Genomic DNA, 15320 nt, shown 5'->3' on the forward strand with positions numbered 1-15320 from the left:
ACGGGGTAAAGTACGCTGCTCTCGTTGCCATGGTGAATCGGTGAATCTGTGATCGATGGCGGGGTCTATTTGAGGAAGCCGCGTGCGCGCACTGATCCAGGATTGGTTTCACCTGGCTTGATGAATCCGTGTCTGCTCATCCTGGCTTGGTCTTTGTGCAAGCCAGGATGAGCCTGGACGTTCTTGTTTTGGATTCGTTGAACCCAGCTCAGTCATTTATCCTGGATGTCTGAATCCTACTTTTGTGAAACGGACCCCTGGTCTACTTCCATTGCTATGTTTCTACAGTAGCCCAGAATGGACAAACCAAACACCGACTCTAAATAGGGCCATTTGCATTTTTGTGTTGGCTACCATAGTCAGCAGCCCCTCTGTAACAAGAGCCTTGGAAAAACACTTTTTTTTTTTTTTTTAGCATGAAACTGTTTTATTCAGTGTTTTGTTTAAATCTCCCGGTCTGTTTTTTTTTTGTTTGTTTTGTTTTTTTTTGTTTTTGTTTTTTTGGAGGAAGAGACCTCAGGTCTCTTGGATAATTCATCTAATGCTTAAAACCTCCTTAACATCTGTCGGCAGCCTGTCTCAAACTTGCCAACAGCATCGGAGACACACTGATTTGCAACGTGAAATTATTCAGTGGTTTTGTGGGTTTAAATCACCTGTTTTGGTCAAAACCTCCTGAACAATGAGCACTGAAGGAATTCTAACCAGGACACATTTCAGCTGGATGGAATCTGAAATCCTCACCGCGATGCTTTTCATGCTACTGTATATCCCCCTAAATCTTACACACTGTTCCTAAGTAAGAAAGTAATTATAATGTATGAAAAAGGGGTGGGATTGGATAATGTTACTTCTTTGTACTCATTTTTGAACTTGTGGTGATTTCTTCATCACAGTGTTAAAGCATTGGTTGATTTCCTTTTTAGCCAACTGCGTTAGCAATTAGCTTGCCTTGTTCTGTTAACGTTTTGGTAAATGTAACGTAGCTTACTGCTTACAGTAAAGATCTACTCCCTCTAAAAGATGATTTCTTATGACTCAGATATATACACTAACTCACGCGGTGAACATTTAAAAGAACAGTGTGTAAGATTTAGGGGGATTTAGTGGCACCGAGTGGTGAGGATTGCAGATTGCAACCAAATTTCTCCCTGTTAGAATTCCTGTATTGTTCACTGTTCAGGAGGTTATTTACCAGGAGCTTAATTATCCACAGAGATCTCTTCCTCTCCAAAACAAACAGATTCAGTGATAAAACTGGTCAAAACACTAAATAAAGCTGTTTCATGTTACAGATTAGGGTTTCTGTGACACTGTTTAGCATGTTGGAGATTGGCTACTGGCATAGCACCTTCTAATGTGTGCTCACCTTTTGTCTATGATAACTTTAGATCCACGCATTCAAGAGGCTTTTACTGAGAGCCGAATTATCCACATAGGACTCCTCCTCTCCAAAATAAATGGACCCAGTGATTTAAGTCAGTAGGAGGCCTTCAGGGTCGTGATTAGAGGCCATATTATCTCATTTGAATCTTGTAAGAAGAGAGAACGCCTTCGGGATATTGAAAAGATGCTTCCAGTACTGGAAGAAGCATACAGATCCTCCCTCTTATCTGCTGATTACAATAAATTCTTAAAATTAAAATACGCATGTAACACCATCCTTCATAAACGAATCAGCAATGTTCTGTTCTTTTGTTTGCTTGTTTGTTTTGTTTTTGTTTTTTGTTTCTCGCACCCCTGACAATATTGTAGACTGAAATTTCTCAGACTGTATTCGGTTGCTCCATGTATCCTCTGTCCTGTTTTGTTTTGTGTGTATTGTGTATGTATTCTTTGTATTACGAAAGCGTTAAAATAAAATAATTCAAAATCAGTAAAAACACTGAATAAAGCAGTTTAATGTTAAAACATCAGTGTTTTTCGGACCCTGCTTGTCGCGGAGTGGCTGCTAACCACGCTAACACGTGAGCGACTTGAATGGCCCTATTTAGAGCCAGTGTTTGGTTTGTCCATTCTGGGCTACTGCAGAACATTTTGGGCTACTGATGCAATGCAACATGGAGATCTCCATAGACAAGGACCTGCTCCTTATGTAGATATTGGCTAATTCTAAAATAAAGAAAACACATGTCGGTGAAGATTCTCAGTCATCCAGGTCATGGTAATGAACTGAAGAAGCTTCTTGGATGAGAGGCAAAACGTCTTCAAGAAACGCAAGCAAGTCCAGTTGCCTACGATATAGCACTTACGAAAGGAAACACAACAATTCTTATTTTCACGTGATTATAAACTACAGAAACATACTTCTTATATTGTATTTCTGCAAATATATCCCACTAAAACCTACACACTGGACCTTTAACATAATGCAGTATTATTTTAGCCGCATGTAGAGTAAATAAACATAACATTTAATGCTAGTCAATGCAGTTCAGGCATTTTTATAACTGCTAATTTATTAAATCAGAGTTCTACTGATTGAAACCTGACGCCTAATTCAGCAGAAGACCTCAGTAATATCAGTAATATGAAGTAGTAGTAACATAAATAACTTTAGGCATTCAGATTTATATGACATAAAAGAAAACATTAAGTCAGAAACACATTCTCAGCCTAGGTCCACATGTAAACTAAACCTGCACCCAACCATAGTGGGCTTTAACGGATTTATAGTTTCGGAACTGTTTACATATCATGAACAAGACAGCTGGTAATGTCCAAGTGGAGGGCTGGAAGGGATCTGTGTTTATAGATACCATATTTAGTCAAATAGTGCCCCTTGGCATCCTGCCTGAGTTTGTCTCAGTATGGTTTTCCCTCAGTTTGCTTCTGCTTTCTGTTTTGACCATCCATGTACTGGATAACTTGTTTACACATGTTGATTACTGTGCCGCTCACTTTAGCTATTCTTTTTAAATTGCGCCATGAGTGACGTCGCACACAATCCACACACATGACTCACAAAAACAGATAGCTTTGCCAATCACAGCCTCAGTGATGAATAAATACTGCACTTGATAAACTGGATGTTTCACTCCCATCAGTTACAAATGTCACTTCACTACAACTGCAAACCACCATATGCTATGCCCGCTAGGCTTGGGCATATTATGAGACAATGGGCCCCTTGGCAAGGTAATCCATCAGTATCTATCCATGCTGTGAAGAGTTGTTGCAAGTGGACCCAAATGCAGAACACAAACCAGGAGGCAGATTAAGTTTAAAGTCCCTGACACACCAAACTGACGGTCGGCTGTTAGTGAATGCTGGGCCATCGGTGAGTGTGTCACCCTAGTTGGTGTAGTGTGTCGCACACCATTGGCCTTTGGCAGCCCGTCGGCTTTTGGGGTTGATGCTGTAGGTTTCATGAGCTAATTACAGCTAGGTGTGTGGTAAACTGGGAGAGGAGATGAGCTGATTGGCAGCCAGGTGTGCCTCCAATGGCCAGGATAAGACTAATTTGTGTTAGCGTCATACCTGAATTGAGGCTGGGGATGGTGATGGTTGATGGTGTTGAGCTGCCATTTATATTCCTAGCTGTAACTGTGATGATATAGTCTTCATTGGTGTCCACACTGAGGGCAACACTATGGGTGTTGTGAGCCACTGTGGTTCTGTTTTGTCGTTCTCTCTCTGTCGCCTTTGCCCAGGTCACTTCATAGTCTAGGATCTGTCCATGACTCTGGTTGGCCAGCAGCATCTGTAGAGAGGTAACAGGACTTAAGCTTACCTGCCAAAGCACACCAATGGAGATCAACTTTGCTTTCCAATAAGGCATGCTTTATAAAGTTGTAACTAATAGCTGTATTAATGGTTAATACATCATTTACTAATGTTTTACAGATTAGTTTTAAGACACTCATTACAACAACTTTTGGTATTCCATGGTGTGGAAAATCCCTGAGGCTAATTAGTCATTAAGTCATTAATAAAGGGTAATGTGCCTTACTTTCCAACCAGCCATCTAGTCTGCAGTTATAAATGTTAGTAAGTCATTAATAAGAACTTTCTAACAAGCAAACAACAAAAGTCAGTAATGTAAATTGTAAATATTAATATGCCTATAGTTAAGGGTTTTTACAACAATCTATTGAGGGGGACCTATTATGCTTGGGTAGTAAAGTGTTACAAGTAACATCCATTCATAGAAAAGCACTTTTTAAGGAAAAAGTACTTTTCATGTTCCTTTTATAACTCTCTACATTTACCATTGTAACAAGTAGTCTGCTCTAAAAGCGGGACTTCAGGGCGGAGAGCACGTGAGGATCACCTCTACAACAGATGCCAATGACAGAGCTAAACTCCCCAAAAAATGTATTTTAAGGTGTTTTTGGACTACAGTAGCCTAGAGAGTAAAGAAAAAGACCCTCCTGATGTTCCAATGAACAGCAATGACAATTAAACGGCTGCACACACACAAACACAGCACAGAGCTACCAGCTTCTGACCTCATGACAGCCACAGCTGCTTGCTCGTGTTAATGTTCAAGTTACCAGTTTGCTACCGTTAGACTGTTAGATGTTAACAGTAACATTACAGTTAACAAAACGAGTCAGCAGCCGACCTTTGCATTTACATTTAAGTTATGTTAACGATGATGAGTTAAACTCTGCAACAGCTCAAATCATGATACTAACATTAAACACTTAACTTATCTATAGTCAGTGTTTTATGCACAGCAGATGTCCCCTAGTTTAGAGAGGCAGGATGAAGTCCAACACTGAAAATAAGCAATGTGCTGTGGATGGGGGTCAGCAACAAAACACACTCTAGCTATGTAAAAAAAAAAAACTATCAGTTTAAGCAAGACTCCACTGACAAAAACACTAATTTTAGCTTACTGAACACAGGAGCTGCTGGTCTACCGCTGCTTCGATGAGTCGGTTAGTTTGTGTTATTGTGTGACTTTGGTGAAGCTGAATTAACCCTTCTATAGGCCAAAGTCACACAATAAAATAAACAAAATAACAGTTCAAGGCAGTGGTAGACCAAAGGCTCCTGTGTTCAGCAATGTTAAATCACTGTTTTTCTCAATGGAGTCTGGCTTTGAAGAGCTGGCTTCTTTTCCTGTTGGAAATCACTGTCTGACATTAAGATAAAGCAGTGGAAATACTCTTAATATGGAGTACACTTAAACTGACATTGATTTTTTTTAGGTGGGACTTTTTTAGGTGACTAAGATACATTCCACAGCAGCAGATTGCTGAGCTTCCATGTCAAACTCCAGCCTGCTCCTCCAAACCGGGGACATGTCGACAGAAATCTACTGTAGCTATGTAATATACTGTGTGTGGATAAGTACCCTGTACAGCCCCACTTCAAAAAATCTGAACATGTTCTAGTAGAAATCCAAAATACAAGTATAAACCTGAAATTGAGCATAATAGGTCCCCTTTAAGTCCTCAACTGTAAATATCAATAAGTTATTGAAAATGGATTTAGGTTTGAATGCTCTGCAGCACTTTTCCAGAAGGTCAGAGGTCAAATGGTGAAGTTGAAGCAGGCTACCTGATGCGCTAAGGAGCTAAAAAGACAAGCGTCCTGCTGGAGGAGGGTAAGCAGAGAGCCAGAGAGATTTTTCACAACCATATAACTGATCTATCAAGCATTGGTATAAAATAATTCCCCACCCACAAATAAAGCCATTAATTCATAAAGCCTATATAAAGAGCAGCTTATTAGAAAGTGGTATCCACTCGTCTGACTTACTTTCCAGATGGCTATTATCTGGTTGTCCTTCATCTGCATCCAAACATCAAGAGCATCTGGGACTGTGGAACAATGATGACCAGATTTGTAAACATTATCTATGAAACTGCCATTATGGGTTAAAAGTTTCAAAGTTTTTACGTTTTGTTATTACTTACCATCACCCCTTGTGTGGAAGTTGACACTTTTGCTCCAGTCACTCCATTTCCAGAAATGCTGTGCTGTTCCACATCGTACTCTCACATTATATGACCAATTTGGTATTAAGTAATTTAAAACTGCAAAATTAAGACCAACTCCAAAGATTTCACTCTGGTAACACAATACAGAGAAAAAATATGTTAGTGTAGTTCAGAAAAGGACTTACTTTAAAAAAAACTTTGCTACTGTCTTACCCTCCTTTCTTTTGTCAACTCACTATGGTATTTTTTTCAACATGGCTGATGTTTACTTGGCATGTTATATTGAGATTATAGTACTGTTGCACGTTCCACTCCCACTTCAGACTGACATTTCTGGCATTCACGGCTGAAACCGTCACTCCCTGTGGAGCAAACATGTGCACTGAAACAAAAGACATAACAACAGTCAGCTGAATTGAATTATTTAAAAGAGATGTCAGTGACCGAATTAGCATTTTAGCACATACACAATAATACTCATTTGTATAAAGATATACCTCTTTTAGTCAGGTCTGCAGTGTCTATAAGATTCACCTTCCCAAGCGCATTTTCTGCTGTCAATGTCCAGTTTCTCTCACCAACATCTATTCGCTCTGTTTTAGAGCATGTCCCCTTCGACGGATCCTTACATGGACTGAAATACAAACGCCAGGAAAGTCTAACATTTCCTTTGATACATATAATTTGCTTAATTCTTTTCCATAGCAGAAACAGGCAACCAGGACTACACCTCCAGTATGGAGGCAAACAAAGGCCACACATTAAAGAAATTGTAAGCTACTGAACACCAAATCCATCCATTTGTTATTCGTGTTTATCCTCTTAGACAATTTTTGTAGTGGACAAATAGTGGTACTGCGATTTCTGGGGTCCGTCACATGATGCCCTGTGGCCCAAAAATACTTTTTCCCATTGACTTACACTGGAAAGGAGAAATCTGTTAATCAGGGGATATATTTTTTTGAGTGACACAACCCCTACAAAGTGGCTAATTTCACTATCAGGATTTAATCCATTTGGTCTGATAACATTTCGTAAATCTAGAAGAGTCACAAGAATAAAGTCAGCAGCTGCACCAACCCGAATCGACCAGCTCAAACCCTGGCTCTGGGGACCAGATAGCCCTGACTCCCCACTGAATCAGCACAACTTCTGTTGCTGCCGTTACACAGGTTAGGCTTAGAATTCCTGCTGGCCATCAGCCAGCACTGGGGTTTGTGCTGGCAGATTTGAGCAACTACAGCTGCCAACTGAAGGTTCGTCTCTTGACAAAGGTTCGTCTCTTGCCTTCTCTCCTCCCAGTGAAGCAGTCCACAGTGGTGGGGAGTAAGGCAGAGGGACCGCGGTGTGGCTAGTTAACTAATTCTTGTCTCATCTGCAGTCCAATAGAGAAAGATAGAGAGAGTGGGGTTACGAAGGGCTGAGCTGTGCGCTGTGTGTGACTCTACAATAAGATTCAAATCTTTACAGCCTTGTTTGCTTCCATACTCCACGCGTGGTTACACCTGTTTTACCTTTATCATAGCCTACCTCCCAAGTAGCTGATACTTTGTTTCCCTCCCTATCTTGCTGGAGGATGTTCTTCCTACTGTCCAGTGACATTCAACCGATGTCAGATTTCGGGTTTCACACTGAAGGTTACTGTCCTGAGGTGGGTCTGAGTGAAGAAAAAAAAACAGTGTTTATTAACAAGACAAATATAAGACTCCAAAATCCCCAATTCTGCACAAAATAGGTCATACTTACAGCCAATGTAAGCACAAGCCCCACCAATATTTGTTTGTGTTGTTTCACATTCCACATTAGTGCAGCTGTCTCTTGATGGCTGATCCAGGTGGACAGTCAGGTCAAATATCTGATTGCTGATTTTAGTAGGCTTCATATCAGTACCATTCAGATACATTTTTTTAAAAACTTCCCCCGCAGGCAGAACACAGCAGAAGGTGAAACTACTGCCAACCTTGAGCCTCCTGTCCCTTGGAAAAACCTGTGGCTCTTTTGACGTGTTCATCTCTGCAAAAACATGATAATGGACATAATAAGGACAACAAGCAGCTGAAGAAGTGTCATATGTGAAATGTGTAATGGTAGTTTGAATGTTTTTAAAGGTCAAAACAGGGAGTTAAGTAAGCTGAATATTAACCAGGAAGGGTCCGTTCTTGTTTCCATGGGCTTGTATGGTTTTTGTATCGGGACCTGAGCCTGACTGAAGCACACTCCATTGCCAAAGAGGACGTCCAGTTCCAGGAGTGAGTAGATTCTATCTGCTCGGGCTTCACAGGAACTTCAGCCTGAAACATTTTCAAAATCAAATTACAGATATGTCCTTTTGGCTAGTCCAGAAGCTGTGGCTATAGTTATGGAAGACAGCAACACTGGTGCAAAACAAATTAAAATAACACTAAGGGTGGTTTCACACCTGTCCTTTTTGGTTCGGTTCAATTGAACTTAAGTTCGTTTCCCCCCTTAGTGCAGTTTATTTGGGCAGGTTTGAACACAGCAATTGCACTCAGGTGTGCACCAAAACAACCAGACGGAGACCTTCATGAAGAGGTGGTCTCGTTCCGGTTAAAAATGTACCCTGGTGCGATTTGTTTGTGGTGAGAACATGTACCAACTTCGATCCAAACCAACGCAGTCGTATTACGCATTGTTTGGGTTAATCAAGCATTAGCATGTTAAAGTCCCGGAAGATTATTAATGTGCGCCTCCTCCTGTACTGCCTTTGAATGCAAATTTAGCACATCCAAATCCAATGCATCAAAACATTGTTTTCTAGTTGGAGCCGCAACTCGTTTTCAAACTGTATGGTTTGCCTAAAATGATCAATGACAGCAATATAGTCCACGATGACCAGAGCTAATATCAACCCATGTAGTTGTCCCTTCATTGTAACCTTAGAAAGTGTTGCATTTATCTTGCAAGTGTACTCCTCTTCAACATTTTGTTTTCTTACTGGATTTTTCCTACATGGAAATTCTGACCAATCAGCTTTCTCACGCAAGGCATTTTATCTTGTCCGCTTGTAAATGCTGCCGTGAGAACACAAATAACTCTAGGCAATTATGTAACTTTGTACCAAAATTAGTCCCTGTAGGACCAAAGCAAGCAAACTCTAGGTCTGAGAGCACCCTAAGGGTCTTTGACATCTGCAGTTGGGTTCCTTTAGTCCTCTGATACTTTGTTGCATTTTAGTTTTGGTTTGGCTCCTGTTCACATTGACTTTTTGCAAATGAAACAAGAGAAGTAAACATGAAGATCTACTGACTGACAGGTAACTGATTGGACAGTTTTGGTGTTTGTCATCCTGCATTATCAGTGCATCATCAGGAACCACTGAGGAAATCAAATTCTGGTGGCGGACAGAAGTTTATGCTTCTGAAGTGTTTATGTTGATATGTTGAGAAATAACTGATTGTAAGCATTATTATTAGGCTGTTATTAAACTGCAAATCAACGGCATGTTATGAACAATGACTAACACAGAGACAGGATGGAAAAAAAGGCATCTTGTACAATAATGATTCGGGGCTTAATACTGTGGGATCACTGTCACACACTTTTTAATGGACTTAATGAACTGACAAAGTACACGGAGTCGTATACAACGATGGCAGTTTTAAGAGTTTTTTAATCTGGGAAATTATCCTTACTTATTGGCAAATGTGTTACCATGGTTATATTTATGCATTAGCAGAAACAGTTTATGGGATATATGTGGCATTTGTCAGGATCAGTCATGAGATTGCGGATAGATTTCACAATCAGCAGATGGATTTATTATTGATTTAGTTGTTGAAATCATGCTAAAATCACATCTGCTATCATAAAATCCTGTGGTTGCTTTGTTTCCTTTGACACCACAAACAAACAGTACCCAAGTCAGTTTGGAAGTGGACCGAGACCCACCTTTTTCAGTGGTCTCGGTTCGGTTGTTTGGTCCCCATCAGGGTTCGATTGACAACTGTCATACCAGCCCAGACAAACTTTACTAACTGCACAAAAGCACCTGAGTTTGTTTTAACTGAACCAAACAGGTTAGGTGTGAATGCATCCTTACATAATGTACTTGCTCGTCTGCTATCAGAACCACCAGCTCATAGATCAGCTCATCCTGTACTGCAGAGCATGAAGGCTCGACTTTCCATGTCACGTGGATCATCTGGCTAGAGCTGCGAACTGTCAGATTCTGAGGTCCACAATGCATGATACCTGAAGAAAAGGAACATAGTACATTTTAAAGGATCGTGGTAGAGAAGGTATTCAGATCCTTAACTTAAGTAAAAAGTACTAACACCACACTGAACATACTTAGTGACAAGTAAAAGTCCTGCATTAACAATGTTACTGTAAAAGTTGGTAAGTACAATCAGAAACATGCTAGGGGTGGGGGGAAAGAAAAGAAAAAAAGATACAGCATAGTACCCCGATATTTTTGCGTGGCAATATCATATCAATACACAAACTCATGTCGATTTTTTATGATATAAATTATTAATATTACAAATACAAATTAAACTTTTGGTAGCCTACTAGAATAATAAAATCCTTTTCTGTCCACTAAATACATTTTGCTGCAATAAAAATTACTTAAGTCAGATGAAAGGACTTAAAACTTTATCTTATTAGATAAAACAGATGTTGACAAAGTTTTCCTTTCAATATTTACAGCTGAAAAAAGATAATAACTTGCAATATATTTTATCACAATACTATAACAAGTGTGCTTTGAATCCAATTGCAGCACTCCAGAAACCAGTGACAGTTGGTAATGACCTTTATTTATAGGCTACATGGAGTAAAAAGGAACTTGAGCTGACAAAGGGATGAGCAGTAAGGAAGTAGAAGCCAGGCAATGGATCGAGGAGCTGACAGGCAGGTGAAAGGAGAACACGCACACAGGGCAGCGTGTGAGGTCTCACAGATAGTCACTGAGCTGCAGCAGGAGACTGGCAAGCAGGTGGGAACACTTACGCTGAAACATCGTGACAGGAAAACAACACAGACACAGGCAGACAGAAAAGTGTATGGCAGGTGAAAAGTGCCCACTGTGACAAATACACAGCATATCGCAACACATTTAAAATCACAATAATATCGTATTGTGACTTAAGTATCCTGATAATATTGTATCTTGGATCATCTGGTGATTCCCAACCCTAAAACGTACCCAATGCAGACTCTAAGAAAAAAGCCCTTAAATTTCTTAAAAATAAATAAGAAATGACTTAAATGCTTTATAAAAATATATGCCAATTGTTTTTCTGTCAATCAGCTAATTGATTAATTGACTAATGGTTTCAGCTGTACTTGTATAAGCTGTTGGGTAGGTTTGATTTTTAACAAAACATTTACCAACTCTTGTGTTTTTTATGCAAAAATCTTTATTTGTAAAGTAGGTAGTAACTAAAGCTGTCAGATAAATGTAGTGAAGTAAAAAGTACAATATTTCCCTCTGAAATGTAGTGGAGTAAAAGTATAGAGTGGCATGAAAAGAACAGACCTCTACTTTGTCATGAAAATTGTTAAATCAAGCACCGTTAGAACCAAAAACTGCGTTTAAACAATTCTTATAATTATATCATTGTATAGGCTGTATAATCAGTGAATGTAAACAAGTGTAGAGACCACTGTCTTCTATAGCGTCATTTGCATATGAATCCACATGGAAATAGGGCGACATTCTTGTGCTATTAATACATTATAGCATCAGCCTTGAACAATATCTGATACCTGCAGCCTATTAGAAGTAACAGGAAAACACACTCACCATTGTCTTGGCCATTTCCATCTTGTATGCTCCTCCAGAACAACGAGACCAGTAATATCCATGTGATCATCGTAATCCCCCTTACAATGACCATTTGTGGCCAGTTGTTGTTATTTCCGTAAGGTCAGCTTGGCTTTATGGATTTCGCACTGTCCTCATAGAATTAAACATCCTCTGATTACACTTGATACCTGTGGAAATAAATGTCAGTTTATTTAGTGTCAAAATAATATATACTTTATTAAAGAGCATATTCCCAAGGCTTTTTTATAAGGATGAATCAAAATACTTACGTGAGGAAGTCCGACTGGTTGTTAAGGCTCTTACACAGGAAATAAATTTAATTTGAAGGCTAAGAATCAAACAGAAAAAGTCATAGTGTCAAGTTACTCTCTGAAGGAGCACTCCCTTTGAAAGTAAGGCCAGTAATACATGCTTTGGAAATCCATTTGCTGCTTGAGCGCATAATGATTGCGAAATCCATGTGGATTTCAATGCAGGAAATGGGGAGGCTGCCTTCTGGTAATCATGAGTCACAGTGGCCAGATGAGACATGCCTGACATGCACTCACAATGTTTTGGTTCTTGGGAACTACTTAACAAAGAAAAAATTGTTTCAGTATCTCTGTGTGTCGGGCGGTTATCAAAACAGGAGTACAATTCCTCAGATTAATCCTTGTGGGTCAAAGCTGTACAATGGAGAGAAATCCGGAATTTATACAACTTATTGAAAATGTTTTCGTAAGAAAAACACTTATCAGTCTTTCCTGTTCTGTTATCCAGACAGTGCTTTACATAAGGCAAACATGTCCTGTGAAAAATGCAGACGTTACCGTTTAAAGGAGCTGTTTGCAACATTCAGAGCATATCCTGTCAATGATTCAGAGTCTGGGATGAGGCTGTTTGCACATGGTTCTCAACATGGAGGTGGCTGAGCCATTAGCTAGCAGCAAATGGTGTTAATTCAATAAACAACACTAAAAAGAACAAGAGTGCTCACAGAGCTGGGAACCAGCGCTACATTTCCGTGATGACACAGTCCCGATATCAGCTATAAATAATGTATGACCGCAGTGAAGCACACACAGAGAAAGCATGATTTTATTCTCTGCTCAGGACGCCTTTATTCCACTATATCTTTACATAGCAAATGCTTTGCTGCTATATTAATGCTCTGAATGTGCCATACAGAACCTTTAAATATGTTCTTCAGAAATGTTACATCCATGGGCAGCTTACAGTCCAAGAGGAAAGTAGAAGAGGAAGCTGAAGCCACTAAGTTACAAAAATGCAACACACAGAATGCATTTCAAGGAAAATGTTCTCAGTTACTCGTAGTAGCCCAACATTTCATAATAGACAGTATCCTCATAACTCATCTTATGTAATGGGCTCTTCCAAACCAAATTCACATACATAGCATTTTTTGCATGATGCAAAAGGAAATTCTTCAAAATTGCCAAAACATCCACTTGGACTGAAAAATGAACTGATTGGTTTTGGCATTCAGGGTTCAAGATCACTGTGACCTTGCAACTGTCTCATTCTCATGAATGCAATATCTTGAGAAGGCTTTGAGGTAATATCATTTTGGCACAAACATCCACTTGGACTCAAGAATGTACTGATTAGAATTTTGTGGTGGAAGGTCAAAGGTCAATGACAGTGTGACCTCACAAAACATGTTCCTCCACATTAATTCAAGAATTCATAAATCATTATGACAAAATTTCACATAAATATCTAAAAGATCAAAGGTCAGTTTCACTGTGTTTCTGCAAAATCACTTTTCTGGCTAATATTCTTATCTCAGGAACAGAAGGAGAGACATTTAGTCAAGCACTGAATTTGTGACACTAATCTTGGGTGTCCACCTCGAAACTGTGCTGATTGTATAGATATTCTGTGCTGCCGGGTTGAAGATGTGTGTGAAGCATCCACATTTTCACAGACATGGATATAAACTGCATCTGCAACTTGACCGGTTTGCAGAGGCATACAACCACAAGGCAGTAATTCTAGTTTCTTGATATCTCTGGTGGAGTTTTACAGAAGACAATTGCCATTTGGATTTAAAGAAGAGTTCCATGTGTAGGCTGCCCTATAGGATAACTGGTACTCATGAATGTTGATTGTGATATGAAGTTGTATTTCTACAATTGTTTTGTCACTTCACTGCTATCTATTGGATTTTAGTGTATGGTATTTGTTCTGCCAAGGCCAAACGCTCTTTCTCTCCATACATCCTGTTTAAATAATTTAAACAAGAACATGGCTGATGATTACACAAGAAATACAAACCCAAACAGTACTCCTTCCAGTTAAATTGGAAACTATGTGTTAATATTTGGTAACCTCATTCTTGTACTGTTGCTGTGACGCCCCTAAATAAAACCTAGCGCTACCTCCAAAAGTCATATAATTAGTTAAAAAAGTAATTGCTTACAGAAAGGAATAAGAAAACGTTTGGGGTTCACCAAAGAAGGAGACAGGAAGATCAAACTCTGTATATTAGATTAAAATTGTACTCTTTAGCCACTCTTCATTTAGGCATTTTATGTGCTGCACACAGTCTAAAAACAGCTGGTAAATCCTTTCAGTTTCATTTGATTTCATCCATCTCATCTTTAATTCCTGAATTAAAGATAACTAGGCTTCTAGTCAGTCAGTCTTCTAGTTTAGTCATACAGAAGTTTCTCCATGAAGATAAGAACTGCAGTGACTGCCATGGATAGGCTGTGACTTGACACGCAAAGTTAAGTTGTAGGTGAGGCGGCAGACGGAGAAGTGAAAGTGTGGAGCTGAGGCCTTTTGTGGCAACATGGACAGGATGTGAAACACAGGGACTCAATCACCACCACAAAGTGTATATTTACAGTAGTTTACCTTTTTAAAACATAGAGTGGATACTTGCTTCAATACCCATAAAAGCCACAGTGACTAATCTGTTTAACTACAAATGTTGTGTCAGCTTATAGGGAACTCATCATTACACACATCCTGACTACTGACCATTAAATAAAAAAAAAAATAAAAAAAAATAAAAAAAGGTTTTCCTTGAAAGGGGTTTAACTCATGATTAACAGTAACTTTCCATGCTTTTCATAATGACAGTGCTATGCTGTAAAAACCTCTAAACCTGTATATAAGCCTAGTTAAACATGCAGTACATCTTTTTTTCCATTAAAGGTGTCAGTCAAAACAAAAACAAAAGACAGACATTTTTATGATGTCTTGGAATCATGGGAGTTGTTATCTCCATTGTTTAACAACCACCAACCAGCTGAAACTTCTTCTGGTTAAGATTCCTTTAGTGTTCATTGTTCAGGAGGTTTTAAGCAGGAGCCAAATTATTTGCATCTACAAATGGACCAGGTGATTAAAACCAGTAAAAACACTGAATAAAGCAGTTTAATGTTACAAATCAGTGTTTCTCCTCAGCTGTTAAGCATGTAAGTGATGGGCCACTAGCCTATAGCACCTCCTAATGTGTGACTACTCTGATAACTTATTCACAAAGATTCTCAGAGTCCTCTCAGAGAGTTCCTAACTTAGCCTAAAAATTCCTAGCAAGGGATCTTAGTTTAAGAGTGATTCAGGAAGTTTCTGAGAGCAACTCTGAGCAAGGAGGGGACAGAAACTTTTATCTTAGTGAG

At 39.3% G+C, this 15320-nt stretch overlaps 1 protein-coding gene across 1 annotated transcript in view; it reads right to left on the reverse strand.

Annotated features, from left to right (window-relative positions):
- The window catches only part of LOC126395849 (leukemia inhibitory factor receptor-like), a 20880-nt gene extending 8776 nt beyond the window's left edge, over nucleotides 1-12104 (reverse strand). The window contains exons 1-11 of the mRNA XM_050053593.1: nucleotides 11958-12104; nucleotides 11665-11855; nucleotides 9955-10106; nucleotides 8038-8185; nucleotides 7641-7907; nucleotides 7425-7551; nucleotides 6392-6528; nucleotides 6131-6276; nucleotides 5871-6024; nucleotides 5713-5774; nucleotides 3481-3703 (exon numbers count right to left, since the gene is read on the reverse strand). Coding sequence (XP_049909550.1) covers nucleotides 3481-3703; nucleotides 5713-5774; nucleotides 5871-6024; nucleotides 6131-6276; nucleotides 6392-6528; nucleotides 7425-7551; nucleotides 7641-7907; nucleotides 8038-8185; nucleotides 9955-10106; nucleotides 11665-11758 — 1510 coding nt within the window. The 5' untranslated portion in view covers nucleotides 11759-11855; nucleotides 11958-12104. The remainder of the gene's footprint in view (nucleotides 1-3480; nucleotides 3704-5712; nucleotides 5775-5870; nucleotides 6025-6130; nucleotides 6277-6391; nucleotides 6529-7424; nucleotides 7552-7640; nucleotides 7908-8037; nucleotides 8186-9954; nucleotides 10107-11664; nucleotides 11856-11957) is intronic.
- Between the last annotated feature and the right edge of the window lie 3216 nt (nucleotides 12105-15320).

Source organism: Epinephelus moara, chromosome 9 (assembly GCF_006386435.1).
Source record: "Epinephelus moara isolate mb chromosome 9, YSFRI_EMoa_1.0, whole genome shotgun sequence".
Taxonomy (NCBI): Eukaryota; Metazoa; Chordata; class Actinopteri; order Perciformes; family Serranidae; genus Epinephelus; species Epinephelus moara.